General features: G+C 40.1%; 1 protein-coding gene across 1 annotated transcript in view; it reads left to right on the top strand.

Moving 5' to 3' along the window:
- The first annotated feature begins 2,151 nt into the window (after nucleotides 1–2,151).
- Nucleotides 2,152–20,446, top strand: part of LOC110517917 (multiple PDZ domain protein) — a 124,521-nt gene continuing 106,226 nt past the window's right edge. Inside the window, exons 1-2 of the mRNA XM_036972588.1 lie at nucleotides 2,152–2,382; nucleotides 19,699–19,786. Of these exons, the coding sequence (XP_036828483.1) occupies nucleotides 19,729–19,786 (58 nt within the window). The 5' untranslated portion in view covers nucleotides 2,152–2,382; nucleotides 19,699–19,728. The remainder of the gene's footprint in view (nucleotides 2,383–19,698; nucleotides 19,787–20,446) is intronic.

Below are 20,446 nucleotides of genomic sequence, written 5' to 3'. Positions count from 1 at the left end.
CCCTCAAATGAATGAAAAATTAAGCAATTTGATTCCAAGTCAGCGATGCTTTTATATCGTCAAGGTAAATTCTGATTCCTCTTATAACAACAACGAAAAAAAACGCTTAAACGATATATAGTCTTCGCAGTTGTTGATTGTAACATGGGCTAACGGACAACCTTTCGAAGGCTCAGTGTTTAGTATCCAGATCACTGTTCACAGAACGCCACCGGTGAAGGGGTACAGACCCCAACGCAACGAGTCCAGGATTGGAAGAGAGGACGCGAACACTATAGCGAAAGATCCACGAAGCCAGCTCTCTCTCCCTCTCTCTCTCTCTCTCAGATCTGTCTCTTTCTGTATTTCTCTCAGCTCTCTCCCTCTCTCTTAGCGGTCTTCAAAAACGTCCACGTAGAGAGCACGTTGACCTGTTCGCGGGAAGAGCAAAGGGGTCAAAAAAATGACAACCCAATTTGGAAGTGGATGCTCAGACGAGATAAGATTCGGATAAGTGGAGCGGAGCGCAGAGCGATGCAGGCGGGCTTGTGGTGATGCCTCCTCCGGCAAGAAGAGGGAACCAAGTCAAAGGAAAACACGGAACTGGATCATGGCTCAATAAGTGTGAGAGGGTTCCATCTGCTGTATGAATAGAATACATTAATCATGAAGCTCTTCATCCACATATACTGAATAAAAATATAAACGCGACATGTAAAGTGTCGGTTCCACGTTTCATGAGCTGAAATACAAGATCCCGCAAATGTTCCATTCAGCACACAAAAAAAAACGTATTTCTCTAAAATGTTGTGCACAAATGTGCTTACATCCCTGTTGGTAAGCATTTATTCCTTTGCCCCAAAATAATCCATGCACCCGACAGGTGTGGCATATCCACCTTGTGCTGGGGACAATAAAACGCTGCTCTAAAATGTGCAGTTTTGTCACAACACAATGCCACAGATGTCTCAAGTTTTGAGGGAGCTTGCAATTGGTTAGCTGACTGGAGGAATATTCACCAGAGCTGTTGCCAGATAATGTAATGTTAATTTTTCTACCATAAACCGCGTCCAATGTCATTTTAGATCATTTGGCTGATATGTCCAACCAGCCTCACAACCGCAGACCACGTGTGTATGGCGTTGTGTGGGCGAGTGGTTTGCTGATGTCAACGTTGTGAACAGAGTGCCCCGTGGTGGCGCTGGGGTTATGGTATGGGCAGGCATAAATTACAGACAACGAACACAATTGCATTTTATCGATGGCAATTTGAATGCACAGAGATACCGTGACGAGATCCCGAGTCCCATTATCGTGCCATTCACCCGCAGCCATCACCACATGTTTCAGCATGATAACGCACGGACCTCATATCGCAAGGATCTGTACACAATTCCCGGAAGCTGAGAACGTCCCAGTTCTTCCATGGCCTGTACACTCACCAGACACGTTACCCACGTTTCTGTTTCCGCCCAATATCCAGCCACTTTGCACAGCCTATTGAAGGAGGAGTGGAACAACATTCCACAGGCCACAATCAAACGTCTGATCAACACCGCGCGATGCGAAAGAGAAGTGTCACACTGCACGAGACTAAAGGTCGTCACACCAGATAATCTACTGACTGGTTTTCTGATCCCACGCCCCTTTACCTTTTGTTACATTTAATTTGTATTGCCTGTGTTCCTAATCTATAGATTAGGGCCTAATGCATTTATTTCAATTTCATTGATTTCCTTTAATGAACTGTACCTCAGTAAAAATCTTAAATTGTTCCATGTTGCGTTTATATATTTTTTGTTGAGCCTATGCTGTGCCACGTTATGTGTTGGGGTTATCATAGAATTACATTAATATTGTGTAGGACCAATCTGCATTGTTGACTCGTTTATTTAGTCGGAGTTTAGTCAGAAAATGGCATTCTCTTGTCCAAAGATAGGCCTATAGCTTTAAACCTTCAAAATGACTATAGTATCACAATCACCATGAAATAACTACTGGAGTGAATTTGAGATGAAACTTAATTTTATTACCTGAAGAAAACTAGTGTGTATTTTCATTGAGTCTATGAGGACGGACGAGAAGGTCGCAGGTGCGCGTCTGGTCCGCTTTCAGGACGTCAGAAGATCACCGGTGAGGTGCGCATGCGTCCCTCACAGTGTGAAACGGATCGGCACACGCTTGATAAAACAGTTGATCTCCGTCTGTTTTGATAGATTTTGTGGTATTTTACGTAGGTTTAAAACATACAATTCATGTAGGTTTACGGTATTAATGTTATATTCATACATGTAGCTCTAAAACGGACAAAATGTTGATTTTTTTTTCCCCCCCTGGCGACCGCGGACTTCTTTAGGGGGACCTGTTGATTCTACGGTGTAGCCCACCGAAGCAGCAATGGAGGTGAGCTAACGGTGACGGGATTGTGAGTCGTCGGGATATCTAGCCTATGCCATTATAGGCTACTGTTAACATTTACCCCAGCATTTTTCTCTCCATTAGACCTGAGACGACCTATTTACTGAAGTGCAGAGATTTATTTGCCATCCACATTGGGAAATAAGTGCGCTGGATTTATGCGTTCACTTGTGGGCTACTGTTACTGCACTCAAGGCACTCTAATCGTATCTGTAGGCTATAGGCTACTATTATTTTGACAATAACATCTGTTTATAATGCATAAACTACGTAGCCTTAAACCTAAAATAGCCTATAGGCTACCAACACTCAGGGAAACTGATTTCTAAATTCGGAACTGCTTATTCAAAACCGCGTCGTGTTATTTTTTATTTTGCGTTCTCTTGTCACATAATACACATTATTTTGGCTTCATGTTTTTGATATTCACCACAGCTGCCTGTTAACCATTCTTGTCTAGCCCACTGAATCAATCTCGTTATCAAACGCACCGCTTGTCTCTCTCTCTCTCTTGCTTGAGTGGCCTGGGGGTTTATTCATTACTGCAAACCGTAGCAAAACCTTTTCCAACTGTTCCCGATAATTTCTCATTGGACACGTTCAGGTTAGTCCCTTCCCATTTCGACCGCCTGCTTCCTAGTGAATAAGCTAGATCCCTGTCCTGTCCCATTGCACCTGGCACAAAATGATCGTGAGGCTGCATGTCAACTGTAATTACCGTGAGTCTTGGATAAGGCTATTTGCCGATGGTAATCTCACTTAAGAGCATTAGGTTTACTTCGGGAAGGCGCTTGCTAACAAGCTTGTTTGAGCATACACCTCGTGCGTTCCAAATGACGCCCTATCAAAATTTGCTTCGGTCATTTATCATGCAAACACATGTATATTTTTATTGTGGCGCTGCATCAGTGAGATATGGACATGACGGTATGAGCTTCAGTTCTCCAGCCATGGAATTAGCCCACTGCGTCACCGGGATGGAGCTAGCAAAGAAGGCTGTTCATTTTTGTCTATTCAAACAGACCTCATTTGAAAAGCAACAATTACACATTAAGATCAGGTGTGGCCAACACACCTGAACACACTCAGCAAGATGGGGGATAGAGAGAGTTTTGTTGATGCTGAGAACGGAATGTATATCTTTTAACATTCTTAGAACGTTCTTGTGGTTTTTTTATAGAACGTTTTCTTAATTGTTCTGAGAACATGACTTTACATAGAACTACAAGGAAACCTGTAGAAAACATTATGCCGAAGTACTGAAATTCCCACCTAAGAAACAAATGGTTGTCAGAACGTTATGTGCTAGCTGGGTAGCTTGCACCATTCCCAGAATGTTGTGGATAGGTTCTATGCAAAATAACCATAGGACAACCATGCTCTCGCAAACTCGAAGAAACATATGGTTGTCAGAACGTTATGTGCTAGCTGGGTAGCTTGCACCATTCCCAGAATGTTGTGGGTAGGTTCTATGCAAAATAACCATAGGACAACCATGCTCTCGCAAACTCGAAGAAACATATGGTTGTTAGAACGTTATGTGCTAGCTGGGTATTCCCCATATGGGGTCTTAAAGGTGGAGTGAGGGGGCAGAAGCTGAGCTGCAAATTAATCATCTTAGCAACAAGTATAAAAGGAACATTGAAGTGTTTTATTTAAAAAATATTTGTTTTATTTAACAACATTTGTTTTATTTAACAACATTTGTTTTATTTAACAATATTTTGTTAAATTAAACAGCCTACATGAAGACTTTCTGATTTAATACTAGGAGGCCTAAACACACAAATCAAATTAAATTGTATTTGTCACATCCACAGTTTACAGCAGGTATATGATACATCCACAGTTTACAGCAGGTATATGATACATCCACAGTTTACAGCAGGTATATGATACATCACATCCACAGTTTACAGCAGGTATATGATACATCACATCCACAGTTTACAGCAGGTATATGATACATCACATCCACAGTTTACAGCAGGTATATGACACATCCACAGTTTACAGCAGGTACATGATACATCACATCCACAGTTTACAGCAGGTATATGACACATCCACAGTTTACAGCAGGTATATGATACATCACATCCACAGTTTACAGCAGGTATATGACACATCCACAGTTTACAGCAGGTATATGATACATCACATCCACAGTTTACAGCAGGTATATGATACATCCACAGTTTACAGCAGGTATATGATACATCCACAGTTTACAGCAGGTATATGATACATCCACAGTTTACAGCAGGTATATGATACATCCACAGTTTACAGCAGGTATATGATACATCACATCCACAGTTTACAGCAGGTATATGATACATCCACAGTTTACAGCAGGTATATGATACATCCACAGTTTACAGCAGGTATATGATACATCCACAGTTTACAGCAGGTACATGATACATCACATCCACAGTTTACAGCAGGTATATGACACATCCACAGTTTACAGCAGGTATATGATACATCACATCCACAGTTTACAGCAGGTATATGATACATCCACAGTTTACAGCAGGTATATGATACATCACATCCACAGTTTACAGCAGGTATATGATACATCCACAGTTTACAGCAGGTATATGATACATCCACAGTTTACAGCAGGTATATGATACATCCACAGTTTACAGCAGGTATATGATACATCACATCCACAGTTTACAGCAGGTATATGATATATCCACAGTTTACAGCAGGTATATGATACATCCACAGTTTACAGCAGGTATATGATACATCCACAGTTTACAGCAGGTATATGATACATCCACAGTTTACAGCAGGTATATGATACATCACATCCACAGTTTACAGCAGGTATATGATACATCCACAGTTTACAGCAGGTATATGATACATCACATCCACAGTTTACAGCAGGTATATGATACATCCACAGTTTACAGCAAGTATATGATACATCACATCCACAGTTTACAGCAGGTATATGATACATCACATCCACAGTTTACAGCAGGTATATGATACATCCACAGTTTACAGCAGGTATATGATACATCCACAGTTTACAGCAGGTATATGATACATCCACAGTTTACAGCAGGTATATGACACATCACATCCACAGTTTACAGCAGGTATATAATACATCCACAGTTTACAGCAGGTATATGATACATCCACAGTTTACAGCAGGTATATGATACATCCACAGTTTACAGCAGGTATATGACACATCCACAGTTTACAGCAGGTATATGATACATCACATCCACAGTTTACAGCAGGTATATGATACATCCACAGTTTACAGCAGGTATATGCTACATCCACAGTTTACAGCAGGTATATTATACATCCACAGTTTACAGCCGGTATATAATACATCACATCCAAAGTTTACAGCAGGTATATGATACATCCACAGTTTACAGCAGGTATATGATACATCCACAGTTTACAGCAGGTATATGATACATCCACAGTTTACAGCAGGTATATGATACATCCACAGTTTACAGCAGGTATATGATACATCCACAGTTTACAGCAGGTATATGATAAATCACATCCACAGTTTACAGCAGGTATATGATACGTCCACAGTTTACAGCAGGTATATGATACATCCACAGTTTACAGCAGGTATATGATACATCCACAGTTTACAGCAGGTATATGATACATCCACAGTTTACAGCAGGTATATGATACATCCACAGTTTACAGCAGGTATATTATACATCCACAGTTTACAGCAGGTATATGATACATCACATCCACAGTTTACAGCAGGTATATGATACATCACATCCACAGTTTACAGCAGGTATATGATACATCACATCCACAGTTTACAGCAGGTATATGATACATCCACAGTTTACAGCAGGTATATGATACATCCACAGTTTACAGCAGGTATATGATACATCACATCCACAGTTTACAGCAGGTATATGATACATCACATCCACAGTTTACAGCAGGTATATGATACATCACATCCGCAGTTTACAGCAGGTATATGATACTTCACATCCACAGTTTACAGCAGGTATATGATACATCCACAGTTTACAGCAGGTATATGATACATCCACAGTTTACAGCAGGTATATGATACATCCACAGTTTACAGCAGGTATATGATACATCCACAGTTTACAGCAGGTATATGGTACATCACATCCACAGTTTACAGCAGGTATATGATACATCCACAGTTTACAGCAGGTATATGATACATCACATCCACAGTTTCCAGCAGGTATATGATAGATCCACAGTTTACAGCAGGTATATGATACATCCACAGTTTACAGCAGGTATATGATACATCACATCCACAGTTTACAGCAGGTATATGATACATCACATCCACAGTTTACAGCAGCTATATGACACATCCACAGTTTACAGCAGGTATATGATACATCCACAGTTTACAGCAGGTATATGATACATCACATCCACAGTTTACAGCAGGGGTATGATACATCTACAGTTTACAGCAGGTATATGATACATCACATCCACAGTTTACAGCAGGTATATGACACATCCACAGTTTACAGCAGGTATATGATACATCCACAGTTTACAGCAGGCATATGATACATCACATCCACAGTTTACAGCAGGTATATGATACATCCACAGTTTACAACAGGTATATGATAGATCCACAGTTTACAGCAGGTATATGATACATCCACAGTTTACAGCAGGTATATGATACATCACATCCACAGTTTACAGCAGGTATATGACACATCCACAGTTTACAGCAGGTATATGATACATCCACAGTTTACAGCAGGTATATGATACATCACATCCACAGTTTACAGCAGGTATATGATACATCACATCCACAGTTTACAGCAGGTATATGATACATCAAATCCACAGTTTACAGCCGGTATATGATACATCCACAGTTTACAGCAGGTATATGATACATCACATCCACAGTTTACAGCAGGTATATGATACATCACATCCACAGTTTACAGCAGGTATATGATACATCACATCCACAGTTTACAGCAGGTGTATGATACATCCACAGTTTACAGCAGGTATATGATACATCCACAGTTTACAGCAGGTATATGATACATCCACAGTTTACAGCAGGTATATGATACATCACATCCACAGTTTACAGCAGGTGTATGATACATCCACAGTTTACAGCAGGTATATGATACATCCACAGTTTACAGCAGGTATATGATACATCCACAGTTTACATTAGGTATATGATACATCACATCCACAGTTTACAGCAGGTATATGATACATCACATCCACAGTTTACAGCAGGTATATGATACATCACATCCACAGTTTACAGCAGGTATATGACACATCACATCCACAGTTTACAGCAGGTATATGATACATCCACAGTTTACAGCAGGTATATGATACATCACATCCACAGTTTACAGCAGGTATATGATACATCCACAGTTTACAGCAGGTATATGACACATCCACAGTTTACAGCAGGTATATGATACATCCACAGTTTACAGCAGGTATATGATATATCACATCCACAGTTTACAGCAGGTATATGATACATCACATCCACAGTTTACAGCAGGTATATGACACATCCACAGTTTACAGCAGGTATATGATATATCACATCCACAGTTTACAGCAGGTATATGATACATCCACAGTTTACAGCAGGTATATGATATATCACATCCACAGTTTACAGCAGGTATATGATATATCCACAGTTTACAGCAGGTATATGATACATCCACAGTTTACAGCAGGTATATGATACATCCACAGTTTACAGCAGGTATATGATACATCCACAGTTTACAGCAGGTATATGATATATCACATCCACAGTTTACAGCAGGTATATGACACATCCACAGTTTACAGCAGGTATATGATACATCCACAGTTTACAGCAGGTATATGATACATCACATCCACAGTTTACAGCAGGTATATGATACATCCACAGTTTACAGCAGGTATATGATATGTCACATCCACAGTTTACAGCAGGTATATGATACATCACATCCACAGTTTACAGCAGGTATATGACACATCACATCCACAGTTTACAGAAGGTATATGACACATCACATCCACAGTTTACAGCAGGTATATGACACATCACATCCACAGTTTACAGCAGGTATATGATACATCCACAGTTTACAGCAGGTATATGATACATCCACAGTTTACAGCAGGTATATGATACATCACATCCACAGTTTACAGCAGGTATATGATACATCCACAGTTTACAGCAGGTATATGATACATCCACAGTTTACAGCAGGTATATGACACATCCACAGTTTACAGCAGGTATATGATACATCACATCCACAGTTTACAGCAGGTATATGATACATCACATCCACAGTTTACAGCAGGTATATGATACATCCACAGTTTACAGCAGGTATATGATACATCCACAGTTTACAGCAGGTATATGATACATCCACAGTTTACAGCAGGTATATGATACATCCACAGTTTACAGCAGGTATATGATAAATCACATCCACAGTTTACAGCAGGTATATGATACGTCCACAGTTTACAGCAGGTATATGATACATCCACAGTTTACAGCAGGTATATGATACATCCACAGTTTACAGCAGGTATATGATACATCCACAGTTTACAGCAGGTATATGATACATCCACAGTTTACAGCAGGTATATGATACATCACATCCACAGTTTACAGCAGGTATATGATACATCCACAGTTTACAGCAGGTATATGATACATCCACAGTTTACAGCAGGTATATGACACATCCACAGTTTACAGCAGGTATATGATACATCACATCCACAGTTTACAGCAGGTATATGATACATCACATCCACAGTTTACAGCAGGTATATGATACATCCACAGTTTACAGCAGGTATATGATACATCCACAGTTTACAGCAGGTATATGATACATCCACAGTTTACAGCAGGTATATGATACATCCACAGTTTACAGCAGGTATATGATACATCCACAGTTTACAGCAGGTATATGATACATCCACAGTTTACAGCAGGTATATGATACATCCACAGTTTACAGCAGGTATATGATACATCCACAGTTTACAGCAGGTATATGATACATCACATCCACAGTTTACAGCCGGTATATGACACATCCACAGTTTACAGCAGGTATATGATACATCCACAGTTTACAGCAGGTATATGATATATCACATCCACAGTTTACAGCAGGTATATGATACATCACATCCACAGTTTACAGCAGGTATATGACACATCCACAGTTTACAGCAGGTATATGATATATCACATCCACAGTTTACAGCAGGTATATGATACATCCACAGTTTACAGCAGGTATATGATATATCACATCCACAGTTTACAGCAGGTATATGATATATCCACAGTTTACAGCAGGTATATGATACATCCACAGTTTACAGCAGGTATATGATACATCCACAGTTTACAGCAGGTATATGATACATCACATCCACAGTTTACAGCAGGTATATGATACATCCACAGTTTACAGCAGGTATATGATACATCCACAGTTTACAGCAGGTATATGATACATCCACAGTTTACAGCAGGTATATGACACATCACATCCACAGTTTACAGCAGGTATATAATACATCCACAGTTTACAGCAGGTATATGATACATCCACAGTTTACAGCAGGTATATGATACATCCACAGTTTACAGCAGGTATATGACACATCCACAGTTTACAGCAGGTATATGATACATCACATCCACAGTTTACAGCAGGTATATGATACATCCACAGTTTACAGCAGGTATATGCTACATCCACAGTTTACAGCAGGTATATTATACATCCACAGTTTACAGCCGGTATATAATACATCACATCCAAAGTTTACAGCAGGTATATGATACATCCACAGTTTACAGCAGGTATATGATACATCCACAGTTTACAGCAGGTATATGATACATCCACAGTTTACAGCAGGTATATGATACATCCACAGTTTACAGCAGGTATATGATACATCCACAGTTTACAGCAGGTATATGATAAATCACATCCACAGTTTACAGCAGGTATATGATACGTCCACAGTTTACAGCAGGTATATGATACATCCACAGTTTACAGCAGGTATATGATACATCCACAGTTTACAGCAGGTATATGATACATCCACAGTTTACAGCAGGTATATGATACATCCACAGTTTACAGCAGGTATATTATACATCCACAGTTTACAGCAGGTATATGATACATCACATCCACAGTTTACAGCAGGTATATGATACATCACATCCACAGTTTACAGCAGGTATATGATACATCACATCCACAGTTTACAGCAGGTATATGATACATCCACAGTTTACAGCAGGTATATGATACATCCACAGTTTACAGCAGGTATATGATACATCACATCCACAGTTTACAGCAGGTATATGATACATCACATCCACAGTTTACAGCAGGTATATGATACATCACATCCGCAGTTTACAGCAGGTATATGATACTTCACATCCACAGTTTACAGCAGGTATATGATACATCCACAGTTTACAGCAGGTATATGATACATCCACAGTTTACAGCAGGTATATGATACATCCACAGTTTACAGCAGGTATATGATACATCCACAGTTTACAGCAGGTATATGATACATCACATCCACAGTTTACAGCAGGTATATGATACATCCACAGTTTACAGCAGGTATATGATACATCACATCCACAGTTTCCAGCAGGTATATGATAGATCCACAGTTTACAGCAGGTATATGATACATCCACAGTTTACAGCAGGTATATGATACATCACATCCACAGTTTACAGCAGGTATATGATACATCACATCCACAGTTTACAGCAGCTATATGACACATCCACAGTTTACAGCAGGTATATGATACATCCACAGTTTACAGCAGGTATATGATACATCACATCCACAGTTTACAGCAGGGGTATGATACATCCACAGTTTACAGCAGGTATATGATACATCACATCCACAGTTTACAGCAGGTATATGACACATCCACAGTTTACAGCAGGTATATGATACATCCACAGTTTACAGGAGGCATATGATACATCACATCCACAGTTTACAGCAGGTATATGATACATCCACAGTTTACAACAGGTATATGATAGATCCACAGTTTACAGCAGGTATATGATACATCCACAGTTTACAGCAGGTATATGATACATCACATCCACAGTTTACAGCAGGTATATGACACATCCACAGTTTACAGCAGGTATATGATACATCCACAGTTTACAGCAGGTATATGATACATCACATCCACAGTTTACAGCAGGTATATGATACATCACATCCACAGTTTACAGCAGGTATATGATACATCAAATCCACAGTTTACAGCCGGTATATGATACATCCACAGTTTACAGCAGGTATATGATACATCACATCCACAGTTTACAGCAGGTATATGATACATCACATCCACAGTTTACAGCAGGTATATGATACATCACATCCACAGTTTACAGCAGGTGTATGATACATCCACAGTTTACAGCAGGTATATGATACATCCACAGTTTACAGCAGGTATATGATACATCCACAGTTTACAGCAGGTATATGATACATCACATCCACAGTTTACAGCAGGTGTATGATACATCCACAGTTTACAGCAGGTATATGATACATCCACAGTTTACAGCAGGTATATGATACATCCACAGTTTACATTAGGTATATGATACATCACATCCACAGTTTACAGCAGGTATATGATACATCACATCCACAGTTTACAGCAGGTATATGATACATCACATCCACAGTTTACAGCAGGTATATGACACATCACATCCACAGTTTACAGCAGGTATATGATACATCCACAGTTTACAGCAGGTATATGATACATCACATCCACAGTTTACAGCAGGTATATGATACATCCACAGTTTACAGCAGGTATATGACACATCCACAGTTTACAGCAGGTATATGATACATCCACAGTTTACAGCAGGTATATGATATATCACATCCACAGTTTACAGCAGGTATATGATACATCACATCCACAGTTTACAGCAGGTATATGACACATCCACAGTTTACAGCAGGTATATGATATATCACATCCACAGTTTACAGCAGGTATATGATACATCCACAGTTTACAGCAGGTATATGATATATCACATCCACAGTTTACAGCAGGTATATGATATATCCACAGTTTACAGCAGGTATATGATACATCCACAGTTTACAGCAGGTATATGATACATCCACAGTTTACAGCAGGTATATGATACATCCACAGTTTACAGCAGGTATATGATATATCACATCCACAGTTTACAGCAGGTATATGACACATCCACAGTTTACAGCAGGTATATGATACATCCACAGTTTACAGCAGGTATATGATACATCACATCCACAGTTTACAGCAGGTATATGATACATCCACAGTTTACAGCAGGTATATGATATGTCACATCCACAGTTTACAGCAGGTATATGATACATCACATCCACAGTTTACAGCAGGTATATGACACATCACATCCACAGTTTACAGAAGGTATATGACACATCACATCCACAGTTTACAGCAGGTATATGACACATCACATCCACAGTTTACAGCAGGTATATGATACATCCACAGTTTACAGCAGGTATATGATACATCCACAGTTTACAGCAGGTATATGATACATCACATCCACAGTTTACAGCAGGTATATGATACATCCACAGTTTACAGCAGGTATATGATACATCCACAGTTTACAGCAGGTATATGACACATCCACAGTTTACAGCAGGTATATGATACATCACATCCACAGTTTACAGCAGGTATATGATACATCACATCCACAGTTTACAGCAGGTATATGATACATCCACAGTTTACAGCAGGTATATGATACATCCACAGTTTACAGCAGGTATATGATACATCCACAGTTTACAGCAGGTATATGATACATCCACAGTTTACAGCAGGTATATGATAAATCACATCCACAGTTTACAGCAGGTATATGATACGTCCACAGTTTACAGCAGGTATATGATACATCCACAGTTTACAGCAGGTATATGATACATCCACAGTTTACAGCAGGTATATGATACATCCACAGTTTACAGCAGGTATATGATACATCCACAGTTTACAGCAGGTATATGATACATCACATCCACAGTTTACAGCAGGTATATGATACATCCACAGTTTACAGCAGGTATATGATACATCCACAGTTTACAGCAGGTATATGACACATCCACAGTTTACAGCAGGTATATGATACATCACATCCACAGTTTACAGCAGGTATATGATACATCACATCCACAGTTTACAGCAGGTATATGATACATCCACAGTTTACAGCAGGTATATGATACATCCACAGTTTACAGCAGGTATATGATACATCCACAGTTTACAGCAGGTATATGATACATCCACAGTTTACAGCAGGTATATGATACATCCACAGTTTACAGCAGGTATATGATACATCCACAGTTTACAGCAGGTATATGATACATCCACAGTTTACAGCAGGTATATGATACATCCACAGTTTACAGCAGGTATATGATACATCACATCCACAGTTTACAGCCGGTATATGACACATCCACAGTTTACAGCAGGTATATGATACATCCACAGTTTACAGCAGGTATATGATATATCACATCCACAGTTTACAGCAGGTATATGATACATCACATCCACAGTTTACAGCAGGTATATGACACATCCACAGTTTACAGCAGGTATATGATATATCACATCCACAGTTTACAGCAGGTATATGATACATCCACAGTTTACAGCAGGTATATGATATATCACATCCACAGTTTACAGCAGGTATATGATATATCCACAGTTTACAGCAGGTATATGATACATCCACAGTTTACAGCAGGTATATGATACATCCACAGTTTACAGCAGGTATATGATACATCCACAGTTTACAGCAGGTATATGATATATCACATCCACAGTTTACAGCAGGTATATGACACATCCACAGTTTACAGCAGGTATATGATACATCCACAGTTTACAGCAGGTATATGATACATCACATCCACAGTTTACAGCAGGTATATGATACATCCACAGTTTACAGCAGGTATATGATATATCACATCCACAGTTTACAGCAGGTATATGATACATCACATCCACAGTTTACAGCAGGTATATGACACATCACATCCACAGTTTACAGAAGGTATATGACACATCACATCCACAGTTTACAGCAGGTATATGACACATCACATCCACAGTTTACAGCAGGTATATGATACATCCACAGTTTACAGCAGGTATATGATACATCCACAGTTTACAGCAGGTATATGATACATCACATCCACAGTTTACAGCAGGTATATGATACATCCACAGTTTACAGCAGGTATATGATACATCCACAGTTTACAGCAGGTATATGACACATCCACAGTTTACAGCAGGTATATGATACATCACATCCACAGTTTACAGCAGGTATATGATACATCACATCCACAGTTTACAGCAGGTATATGATACATCCACAGTTTACAGCAGGTATATGATACATCCACAGTTTACAGCAGGTATATGATACATCCACAGTTTACAGCAGGTATATGATACATCCACAGTTTACAGCAGGTATATGATACATCCACAGTTTACAGCAGGTATATGATAAATCACATCCACAGTTTACAGCAGGTATATGATACGTCCACAGTTTACAGCAGGTATATGATACATCCACAGTTTACAGCAGGTATATGATACATCCACAGTTTACAGCAGGTATATGATACATCCACAGTTTACAGCAGGTATATGATACATCCACAGTTTACAGCAGGTATATGATACATCACATCCACAGTTTACAGCAGGTATATGATACATCCACAGTTTACAGCAGGTATATGATACATCCACAGTTTACAGCAGGTATATGACACATCCACAGTTTACAGCAGGTATATGATACATCACATCCACAGTTTACAGCAGGTATATGATACATCACATCCACAGTTTACAGCAGGTATATGATACATCCACAGTTTACAGCAGGTATATGATACATCCACAGTTTACAGCAGGTATATGATACATCCACAGTTTACAGCAGGTATATGATACATCCACAGTTTACAGCAGGTATATGATACATCCACAGTTTACAGCAGGTATATGATACATCCACAGTTTACAGCAGGTATATGATACATCCACAGTTTACAGCAGGTATATGATACATCCACAGTTTACAGCAGGTATATGATACATCACATCCACAGTTTACAGCCGGTATATGACACATCCACAGTTTACAGCAGGTATATGATACATCCACAGTTTACAGCAGGTATATGATATATCACATCCACAGTTTACAGCAGGTATATGATACATCACATCCACAGTTTACAGCAGGTATATGACACATCCACAGTTTACAGCAGGTATATGATATATCACATCCACAGTTTACAGCAGGTATATGATACATCCACAGTTTACAGCAGGTATATGATATATCACATCCACAGTTTACAGCAGGTATATGATATATCCACAGTTTACAGCAGGTATATGATACATCCACAGTTTACAGCAGGTATATGATACATCCACAGTTTACAGCAGGTATATGATACATCCACAGTTTACAGCAGGTATATGATATATCACATCCACAGTTTACAGCAGGTATATGACACATCCACAGTTTACAGCAGGTATATGATACATCCACAGTTTACAGCAGGTATATGATACATCACATCCACAGTTTACAGCAGGTATATGATACATCCACAGTTTACAGCAGGTATATGATATATCACATCCACAGTTTACAGCAGGTATATGATACATCACATCCACAGTTTACAGCAGGTATATGACACATCACATCCACAGTTTACAGAAGGTATATGACACATCACATCCACAGTTTACAGCAGGTATATGACACATCACATCCACAGTTTACAGCAGGTATATGATACATCCACAGTTTACAGCAGGTATATGATACATCCACAGTTTACAGCAGGTATATGATACATCACATCCACAGTTTACAGCAGGTATATGATACATCCACAGTTTACAGCAGGTATATGATACATCCACAGTTTACAGCAGGTATATGACACATCCACAGTTTACAGCAGGTATATGATACATCACATCCACAGTTTACAGCAGGTATATGATACATCACATCCACAGTTTACAGCAGGTATATGATACATCCACAGTTTACAGCAGGTATATGATACATCCACAGTTTACAGCAGGTATATGATACATCCACAGTTTACAGCAGGTATATGATACATCCACAGTTTACAGCAGGTATATGATACATCCACAGTTTACAGCAGGTATATGATACATCCACAGTTTACAGCAGGTATATGATACATCCACAGTTTACAGCAGGTATATGATACATCACATCCACAGTTTACAGCCGGTATATGATACATCCACAGTTTACAGCAGGTATAAAAGGTGTGGTGAAATGCTTGTGTGCTAGCTCACTCAACATTGCTGTACAACAATAACACTCAACATTGCAGTACAACAATAACACTCAACATTGCGTAATAACACTCAACATTGCGTAATAACACTCAACATTGCAGTACAACAATAACACTCAACATTGCGTAATAACACTCAACATTGCGTAATAACACTCAACATTGCGTAATAACACTCAACATTGCAGAATATTAATAACAACACTAAACACTATCAATCCTGCGAGATTGATTGTCCCTCCTGCGAGATTGATTGTCCTTTCAAGCTATTGAAAAGTATCCTCAATACCACAGCAGAAGACAAGTCGTTGTTCAGTGATTGGTTAATCATGTTAGGTTCTAAATGAACCGAGTAAAAACTCACAGAGGATTATTAAAGGGTCTGACAGCTGAACAGACGAAGACATGTTCCCACCAGAGCAAGAATATAGACCTCCAAACTAGACATAGAATGGGGCAAAAAAGTATTTAGTCAGCCACCAATTGTGCAAGTTCTCCCGCTTAAAAAGATGAGAGAGGCCTGTAATTTTCATCATATGTACACTTCAACGATGGCAGACTAAATGAGAAGAAAAAAATCCAGAAAATCACATTGTAGGATTTTTTATGAATTTATTTGCAAATTATGGTGGAAAATAAGTATTTCCTCACTGTACCCCAATTTAGGTGAATTCTCCTCCTTACACATCTGAACAGACAATACATCTCTGTTGCCAGACAGAACTTTAGTGGCATATGTTCTCCCTCACTTCATCTAACCTCTGACCTCGCACCCGACGTCCTCACTCCTCCCTAACTCACGGCTCTCCTGTTGACTTTGTACCCGACCGTGGCCCTTCTCCTTCCCATAGGGTCCCTGATGTCTAACAATAACACTGTCTGACAGAACGTAAACGTTCTACGTTCCCCCTTTTTCTCTGCCTCAGTGACTGAGGATATTTCATGAGGATATTTCATATGATCAAGTCTAGAAGTGCAGAACCCATCGATCAATAGATGACTGTGATTCCATCTCCTGCCTTGGTATACAGGCTATGATGTGGTGCTCCTATTGCACAGCAATACTGCAGCATACTCATACTGTGAAAATATTTTAAATAGGCTACCAGTCTATTTACGTTCGAGCGTGCTTGGCTATTGAATGAGTGATTTGATAAATGGTAGCCTAATATTTGTTGTGTAGCAGGGATAAACCAGTCATGTCCTGCAATTTGATCCAGATTCAGACCTACAGTATATGATAAAATGAGAGGCATGTTCTGCGATATGATCCGGATTCAGACCTACATGTTCTGCGATATGATCTGGATTCAGACCTACAGTATATAATAAAATGAGAGGCATGTTCTGCGATATGATCCGGATTCAGACCTACATGTTCTGCGATATGATCTGGATTCAGACCTACATGTCCTGCGATATGATCCGGATTCAGACCTACATGTCCTGCAATATGATCCGGATTCAGACCTACATGTCCTGCAATATGATCCGGATTCAGACCTACATGTTCTGCGATATGATCCGGATTCAGACCTACATGTCCTGCGATATGATCCGGATTCAGACCTACATGTCCTGCGATTTGATCCGGATTCAGACCTACATGTTCTGCGATATGATCCGGATTCAGACCTACATGTCCTGCGATATGATCCAGATTCAGACCTACATGTTCTGCGATATGATCCGGATTCAGACCTACATGTTCTGCGATATGATCCCGATTCAGACCTACATGTCCTGCAATATGATCCGGATTCAGACCTACAGTATATAATGAAATGAGGCATGTCCTGTGGTTGATCAATTGATCAACCACCAGAAGTTGTGTGTCTACATGGTCTGACCTGTGCGTGTGGAGATACTCGCTCTTTACTGTTCAAAATGATACCAACTTTTGTGGGAAAACTGTCACATGCAGGATTAAACTTCTTTTTTTTGTGCGCATGCTCCTTTGATCAATCATTCAATCAAATTTATTTATATAGCCCTTCGTACATCAGCTAATATCTCAAAGTGCTGTACAGAAACCCAGCCTAAAACCCCCAAACAGCAAGCAATGCAGGTGTAGAAGCACGGTGGCTAGGAAAAACTCCCTAGAAAGGCCAAAACCTAGGAAGAAACCTAGAGAGGAACCAGGCTCTGAGGGGTGGACCAGTCCTCTTCTGGCTGTGTCGGGTAGAGAGGAACCAGGCTCTGAGGGGTGGGCCAGTCCTCTTCTGGCTGTGTCGGGTAGAGAGGAACCAGGCTCTGAGGGGTGGGCCAGTCCTCTTCTGGCTGTGTCAGGTAGAGAGGAACCAGGCTATGAGGGGTGGGCCAGTCCTCTTCTGGCTGTGCCGGGGTAGAGAGGAACCAGGCTCTGAGGGGTGGGCCAGTCCTCTACTGGGTAGAGAGGAACCAGGCTCTGAGGGGTGGGCCAGTCCTCTTCTGGGTAGAGAGGAACCAGGCTCTGAGGGGTGGGCCAGTCCTCTACTGGGTAGAGAGGAACCAGGCTATGAGGGGTGGGCCAGTCCTCTACTGGGTAGACAGGAACCAGGCTCTGAGGGGTGGGCCAGACCTCTTCTGGCTGTGCCGTGTGGAGATTATAACAGAACATGATAAATATGTCAAGTCATGTTGCAGGTATCCGATGTTGACCGGTGACAGGCACACATGAACACTCTCAACCATCTAGTGAAGACCTACATCCAAGCAAAGATGGACGCCATGGGTAAGTGTCATTCAGCCCTTCTAAGCACCTTGACTACACTACACAGTGAGTACACTACACAGTGACTACACTACACAGTGACTACACTACACAGTGACTACACAGTGACTACACTACACAGTGACTACACAGTGACTACACGGCACAGTGACTACACTACACAGTGACTACACACTGACTACACTACAAGTGACTACACTACACAGTGACTACACAGTGACTACATTACACAGTGACTACACTACACAGTGACTACACAGTGACTACACTACACAGTGACTACACTACACCTTGACTACACTACACAGTGACTACACTACAAAGTGACTACACTACACAGTGACTACACTACACAGTGACTACACAGTGACTACACTACACAGTGACTACACTACACAGTGACTACACACTGACTACACTACAAGTGACTACACTACACAGTGACTACACAGTGACTACATTACACAGTGACTACACTACACAGTGACTACACAGTGACTACACTACACAGTGACTACACTACACCTTGACTACACTACACAGTGACTACACTACAAAGTGACTACACTACACAGTGACTACACTACACAGTGACTACACTACACCTTGACTACACTACACAGTGACTACACTACAAAGTGACTACACTACACAGTGACT

Source organism: Oncorhynchus mykiss, unplaced genomic scaffold (assembly GCF_013265735.2).
Source record: "Oncorhynchus mykiss isolate Arlee unplaced genomic scaffold, USDA_OmykA_1.1 un_scaffold_182, whole genome shotgun sequence".
Lineage (NCBI taxonomy): Eukaryota > Metazoa > Chordata > Actinopteri > Salmoniformes > Salmonidae > Oncorhynchus > Oncorhynchus mykiss.
This window is presented reverse-complemented; position numbering and strand designations above follow the sequence as displayed.